The 7,350-nt window shown below is 49.7% G+C and overlaps 1 protein-coding gene across 5 annotated transcripts in view; it reads left to right on the forward strand.

The window, feature by feature from the left end:
• Igfn1 (immunoglobulin-like and fibronectin type III domain containing 1) overlaps positions 1-3,891 on the forward strand; it is a 30,759-nt gene extending 26,868 nt beyond the window's left edge. For 4 of the 5 annotated variants that reach the window (XM_013522126.1, XM_013522139.1, XM_013522143.1 and 1 more), the window contains 2 exons: positions 841-1,140; positions 1,895-2,923. In XM_013522126.1, the coding sequence (XP_013377580.1) occupies positions 841-1,140; positions 1,895-2,250 (656 nt within the window). In that variant the 3' untranslated portion in view covers positions 2,251-2,923. Of the gene's footprint in view, positions 1-840; positions 1,141-1,894; positions 2,924-3,365 lie in introns of those variants that run through there. The other variant, XM_005375163.1, reaches the window with a different exon arrangement.
• The last annotated feature ends 3,459 nt before the right edge of the window (positions 3,892-7,350 follow it).

The raw sequence follows: 7,350 nt of genomic DNA on the forward strand, positions 1-7,350 counted from the left end.
AAGAGGGAAGAAAGAAAAGGGAAATGAAAGAAAAGAAAGGCTAGGCAGGGAGAGAGAGAGAGAGAGAGAGAGAGAGAGAGAGAGAGAGAGAGAGAAAGAGAGAGAGAGAAAGAGAGAGGGCCTAGAGAGTGCCCCAGAGGCTTTCATTATTCTTCCTTCTCCAGAACTCCGGGACACATTCCTCCCAGACTTCACTTGAACAAAGCCTTGTCCAGTCTCTTTTATGAAACAAAGGCTGTGCTTCCCTCCAGGAACTCCCACCGAGCCCCTGCCCTGGTGGAGTCTGCATAGTAAAATGATGAAAGAGGCTAACAGCAGGGGAGATCTGTAACTTGATTTTTGAAAGCCTCTACCTCGGCCCCCCGTATTGTGTCTTTTTACTTATTATGCATTAAATTGAATTAAAATATTCTTTTAGAGCCTGGCATGGTGGTGCATGCCTGTTATCCTAGCACTCTGGAAAGCTGAGGCAGGAGGATCACAAGCTCAAGCCCAGTCTAGGCAGTTTAGTGACTTAGCAAGATCCTGTCTCAAAAATAAAAAAATATAAAGGGACTGGGGAGGTAGCTCAGTAGAGAGGTCCTAGGTTCAGCCTCCAGTATGACACCCTCCCAAAAAAACCCAAAACAGAAAAGTATTCTTTTGTAAGACGTTTTCTCTCCTCTAAAAATAACTATACACCTGACTGAGATTCCTTTGACCCCAGTTACCTGCCTGGCAAGACTGGAATACCCAGGACCTTGGCTTCTGAGAAGACTTAGGGACCTGGGCGAGGGGGACCATGGCAGGGGCCTTCTCTGTCCCCTGCAGCATAGGTTCCCTCTGCCTTCTCTCCCACAGCATGGCCACAGGCCCCTGGGCCCATACGCCTGCAGGAAAATGTGCCTGGGACAGTGACAGTCCAGTGGGAGCCCTCTCCGGACGAGGCCCAGGGCATCCCCCTGCACTACACCGTGCTGATGCGCTCCTCGTCACATGGTTCCTGGCAGGAGGTGGCTGACCGTGTCCACACCAACCGCTTCACTCTTCTGGGTGTCCTCCCTGGCCATGAGTACCACTTCCGGGTGGTGGCCAAGAGTGAGCTGGGTGCCAGCAGACCATCAGACACCACCCAGCCCTGGTGCCTCCTTCGGCAACGAGGTGAGGGTCCCCTAGAGAGGGAGGAGCTTAGCTGGCTCCCCTCTGTGGGCAGCCATGACCCCCAGTGGTGAGTGTAGGGGTTGGGGACTGAACAGCAGCTATGGCAGAGATGGCTTAGAGCTTATCCAAAGGACTTGGGTCCAGACAGAGCCATTGCTTGCTCTTCTCACTTCCTGCCCAGTGACCACCTTACTGATGTCCTCTGTGTCCCAACTCATGGTGGGTTCCACGCCCATCAGGGGGACAGGTGGGGCCTGGGGCTGGGTGTCTCAGATGCCTTCGGGTGGCTTCTCAGAAGCAGTGGTGGGCAAGAAGGAAAAGAGAAGTTAAATTTTTCTCTGACAATGGAGTGTACTTTACAATCAAATAGGTGTGACTTTAAAGGAGGTCACTGGTAAAAGCAGATTATAAAATCACAGAGTTGATTTCACACACAAAATTATCTAGATGTTGCTGCACCCAAATGTCAGCTGCAGTCATTTATAGGTAGTAAGATGACGGTTGGTTTTTATTCTTACTTCTTTTGATTATCTTATGTGTCCCAATGGATCCACAAAGAATGTGTGTTTGATTATACCAAAAAAAAAAAAATCCCCAAAGAATTTTAGGCAAAAGATAAAAACAATGAGTCAAAATGTACAGGTAAGCTATGGCAGGACACAAAGGCAGTGCCTCTGCAGCACCAAGATCTGGACTGGCCCTGCCAGACCTTCCTTGCTTTCTAACCCATCCCATGGCCTGGTGTTCACCACAGACAGGTTCACAGTGAAGACACCTCGCTACCGGGACTCCGATCTGAGCCAGAAGCCGCGGTTCCTGGTGGGCCTTCGGACCCACCTGGTGCCCCAGGGCTGTGAGTGCCACATGACCTGTGCAGTTCAGGGCTCACCCCGGCCCCACATCACCTGGTTCAAGAACGGCCAGAGCCTGGAAGGACACAAGGCAGCCTACAGCACTGACATGCTAGGCGTGTGCTCCCTTGTCATCCCCAGTGTCTCCCCTGAGGACAGGGGCCAGTACAAGGTGGTAGCCGAGAACCCGCTGGGCCAGGCTGTCAGCACTGCTACCCTCATTGTCACAGGTATTGGTGGCTGTCCTGAGGTGGGCTGAGTTAGCAGGGGCAGGGGAAGAGGAGCCAGAAGAGAGGCCGGCTGCCCTGTGCTCGGTGGAGTGATTTGGTTGGCATCAGGGGAGCAGCATTCATTGCTGGATTCTGTGTGCACTCTGCTGTTAATTCTGGCTGTCACACCTTGATGTACATGTTTATAGCAGCCACTGGGACTAGATGAGCCACTCCTGACTATGGGACCATGTGCTGCCTATTCAAGCTCCCAGCCTGGCTTCCTATAGGTCTCAGCATGGGAGATGAGTGGTTTCTTCCGGGTACCCTGTGATAAATACACCCAAATGTGGACATTTAGTGCCTGGAAAGCCAAGCTGGGCTCCTTTTCAGTAAGAGAAATAATATTAGTGATCAAAACATATGGTGAATGTTAAATTAAAAATGTTATTACAGTAAGAGACACATTCCCACAAATCCCCCTTAGAATACTCCCCCTCACTTTGAACACATCTATCCCAACATTCTTTCCCCTTCGTGAAGCAGTTCTGCAAGTCCTCTTTCATGAGCTGACCAGAAAGATGGTAAATACCATTGCTGAGTGCCAGGTCACAAAAAGGCAGGCTTGTAAGAACACTCTGGTGGTTTCTCATCCACCTTATTCATCAGATCTGGCACTGTGTAACTTCTTGCTTCTCCCCAATGTCAAAATGACCATGAAAGGTAAATGTTTTGGATCAAATCAGGGCATTAAGGCAGATGTGATAGCTCAACTGAAGACATTCACAAAAGAGGATTTCCAGAACTTGTGCAAAAGGTGGGGAGAATTATGGAAGAAAATGTTTGAAGTAAGGGGGAATATTGTTATTGTATTAATTTTTTAAAAATTTAAACATTTGCTGTACATCTTGATCATTCCCCATACACACAGTCCTAGAAAGAAGCGGGTATTTGGGGGTAGCTATTGTTGCTAAAGGGGATGTGGAGGGACTTTGTCCAAGCTCAGGGAACATGTGGCGGCTCTGGATTTGAGCCTAGACCCACTGACATAGAGCCTATCGGTCTAACCCCAAGCTGTATTGCCTTCACCAAGGGACAGGTATGGGAGGCACAGCCACCCCCAGCTGCCCTTTCTGGACCAGCTGGAATGTCCCATGTCTTGCAGAACCCAGCTCCTAGTCCTGCCTTACCTGGGATGGCCCTGCCTGGACCCATGGCCTCCGAATGGATTACAGATCTCTGCAGCCTCACTCCTGACACTGATGCCAGGTTGGGGAGCCAGCCCCAAAGGATGGAGACTGTGCCCAGAGGCCCAGGAACACAGCAGTGAGGGGGCCTTTGGGGTGGCTTTGCCTGGAGGACATGGAATCCTTGGGGAAGAAGAAGAAGAGTGGGCAAGGTGACCCAAGCTAAGCCACTGCACAGGACGGCCGCACACTCCCAGGCCCTAGCCACATGGATTTCTTTCTTCTGCACTTCGGGAGAGCTGGACAGAGCCATCTGTGGGAGGGAGGCAGGCTCCTGTTACTGGGCCCCTTGGAGGAAAGGCGAGAACAACAGAGCCCACAGTGACCACAAGGAGGGAAAGTGAAGAGGGTCCAAAGACCTGGCGTCAAGGGCATGGAGGACGTGTGCATGCGGGCTGCTCTCTGTATTTGCCTTCATTAAAGCATCAGATTAAGAAAGGCCAATCCTTTGCAGATTAACTTGGGCTTGGTGTGTTGGGGGCGAGATCCCATACCAGGTTCCCGTTGTGAGGCTGGGTGAGCTCTGACAGGGAAAAATGGAGTCAGCATCAGACCTTCCTGCATCCCAGGCCGCACAGCAGATTGTAAGGCAGGAAGCTAAGAAAGGTTAGAGGCTCAGTGTGACAGAGAGCTGTCTCCTGCCTTCTGAATGCCACTGCCCTGCAGAAGTCCTGGGAGCAGCAGGGCTGGAGGCTTCCTCAGGTGTTACATGTCTAGGAATCACAGGGCTGGTTGCCTAGGACTGCCATGTACCTGTCCTCCCCGGGGCCAGAAACAGTCTGGGCTGGGAGAATCCTGCTCGAGAACTCTGTGGGCCCCTGCCACAGGGGTTGAGAGACACCAACAAGTGCATGAGGACTTGGCTCCCACTTAAGGCTCTGTAGGGACTCCTCACCTTTTCTGCAGCCCCACCACCAAACCCCACCACCAAGAAGCACATCTCTTACACCCGCCACCACCTCCGGAACACTTGCTTTCCTTCATCCTCAGGGTGTAGCCCCTACACCTCCAGGGCTCTCAGCAAATGTTCTGGAGTTTACAGAGGCCAAGAAAAGGAGGGATCCTGGGGGAGGCCAAGCCCACCCTGCCCTAGGATGTCAGCTCCCAATTCTAGCATGTCACCTCACAATCATCTCTTTGCTCCTTCTGCTATTACCCTGGCTCACAGAACTCACAGCCTTTTGGTCAAATGCCAAAGGGAAACTTTCCTATGGCGAGCGAATCTACAGGGGCATATGTGCGCACATGGGTCTTTGTGTTTACCTTGTGGAACAACAGCTATGTATGCAGAGTTCTGGCCCTAGGAGCCTGGGACAGTAGGAAGCATGGTCTCCTTTGGGCTTAATCAGCAGAGACCTTAAAATAAATCTCTTCGGGCAAGTAGGTGTATGCCCTTGGAGTGGGCTTGCATTCTTCCTTAACTGGGCTGGAATACAGAGACAAAAGTAGCATCACAGCATCTCCACATAAAGCCTTTGCCAGTCCAGTACATGGAATCTAAGCATGAATGTAAGATTGGAAGACCATTTCTGCTGCTGATAGTATGTTCTCCTGGAAGTTCTTTAACCTATTAACACAGATGTTGGATTCAGTTCACAAGCATTTGTTAAGGATTTTCCAAGGAGGGAAAATATTCATCCATCATGAGCAATGTAGATTTACTGGGTCAGTGCTGTACAGTGATTAAAGTAACCACCACACTGGTAAACTCAAAGAGAAAAGCTGAACCACCACCCCAATACATGAGCATGAAGGATTCAGTAAAATTCACCATCTGATCAGCAGCGGTAGAGAAGGTTACAGCACGGACTCTGGAGGCAGACTGCCAGTTCTGAGCTCTGACTCTTCCATTATGAAGCTTTGTGGCTCTCAGCAAGCTGACTCAGCTCTAAGAGGCTTCAGTTTCCTTCTTTATTCAACAAGATGAAGATAATAATAGTGCCTTCTGTATATGTTTTTTGTGATGCATTTGGAACAATCCTTCCCTGTAGTAATACATGATTGCTATTATTATATTAATGATTAAAAAGAATTAAAAGCTCTGAGAAAACCAGGAAAAGAGAGAAAGGTCCATGAGCTGGTATTCGTTAGCATCCTTCTGACCACTTGCGGAGTCCCCTTCACTGTGATGCTGGGAGCAAGTGAAACAAAGAAAATACTACCCAGAAAGAGCACCCGGTTCAAGATTCTCTTTCTTAGAGACACTAGAAATGCTATCAGAAATATAGAGTGGTACAGATGGAAGTCCATCCCAGGGCCAGTGCGACTTTGATGACAGGGCAGGCTGCCGGGATGCCCCATGTCCCCAACAGTTAATGCAGAAACGCTGTTCCAGCTTCCCACAAGTGTCCCATGGGAAGAGTGGGGACTGAAACTGGCAAGGTTGGGAAACCCCCTTCTCCAGGGAAGACCTCAGCTAAAACCAGAGGAAAGAATGGGAATGCAAGGGCCTCTTGGGCAGAGGTGGGATGGGAGGAAATGCTGCAGAGGGTTGAACATTTGAGGTCAGGACCTTGGGTGTGCTCACATCTGATTGCTCTATTTGAGGGAAAAACAAAGAGGTCTGCTACAGAGGGGTGAGGCCCTGGGGTTTAGTGTTGGAGGGGAAGGTGAACGTTGTAGTTTGGGGTTTTGCAAAGGGAAATATGACACATATTTTATAAGATTATTTATAATAGTCCCCCAAAGAATCATATACAAAAAGAGAGTGCGGGAAATCTGTCCACACACTAAAGACCAAAGAATCCAGCTGAGGGCCTAAATCTCACCATAGTGTTTGCGTTAGTCCAGCTGAAGGCCTACAGCCCATAACAATGCCTCCCATGAGTCCAACAGGAGGCCAAGAGCCCACAACAATGTCTCTTGCAGGCCTGTTTCACGGATCTGCATTGGGAAGGTCAGTGGTGGAAGCTAGGAAGTCTGTGCCAGCGGGATGAAGGATCTGTGCTAGCAGGCTGAGGGATCTGAACTGGAGCCAGGAAGTGACACTCAAAGTAAGAACCAGAGCGCCCCTGATAAGTACCACAGCCATCCTCAGCAGTGGTCCTGAGCTCCTTGATGATGACAGCAGAGTTCCCATCAGGAAAGCCAAAGCAAGAAGCTTCTCCAGGAGACTGAGCAGTGCACCATCTTCCCCTCCAGAGCCAGGAAGTGATGCTCAAAGTGAGGACCAGAGCTCCCCCAAAGTGAACTGTAGCCATTCTCAGTGACAGCGAGGTCCTGAGCTCCTCCTCTGATGAGAACAGCTAAGTTCATCTGGAAAGCCAGCATGATAAGCTCCTCCAGAAAAACCAACATCTTCCTACAGCTTCTAACAGCACCGAACATCTTCCCAACAGCTTCTCCACTTCTTCTCTAGTTCTGCCTCTTATGCTGATGGCAACAATCCTCAGGTGGGCCTCCCACACTCAGCACCACGCTGGTTCAGTTCAGCTAGGTGTTACAAGTTGACCACCAGTTGTCAATCCAACACAGTGAGGCATGGTGTTCAAGGAGAAAGACAGGCCAGGGTTCTGCCTTCAGTGTCCTCTGGGTCCTGCTCCAGCCATCCTTGGAGCAGCTGCTTATTGCATTGTGTGTGTGTGTGTGTGTGTGTGTGTGTGTGTGTGTGTGTGTACATACATGTGTAGAATGGTGGCAAGGAGGTGTTTCCATTCTTTCTACCTCTATATCACCAACTGGATGTTCCCAGAGGCATATTTCCTGAACAAGGCCACAGGATTTCCATCTCTCTACCTTTGTGAAGACTGGGATAGGGGTAGGGGTTCTACTCCTCCCTTCTTTCCTTTCTTGCTAGCTTGTGGTTTGGGGATTGACTCCAAGGTCTTTCCACTGAGCTACATTTTATATATATATACAATGAGCTACTATATATATATATATATATATATATATATATATATA

This window comes from Chinchilla lanigera, unplaced genomic scaffold (genome assembly GCF_000276665.1).
Source record: "Chinchilla lanigera isolate Chin_1 unplaced genomic scaffold, ChiLan1.0 scaffold00005, whole genome shotgun sequence".
Taxonomy (NCBI): domain Eukaryota; kingdom Metazoa; phylum Chordata; class Mammalia; order Rodentia; family Chinchillidae; genus Chinchilla; species Chinchilla lanigera.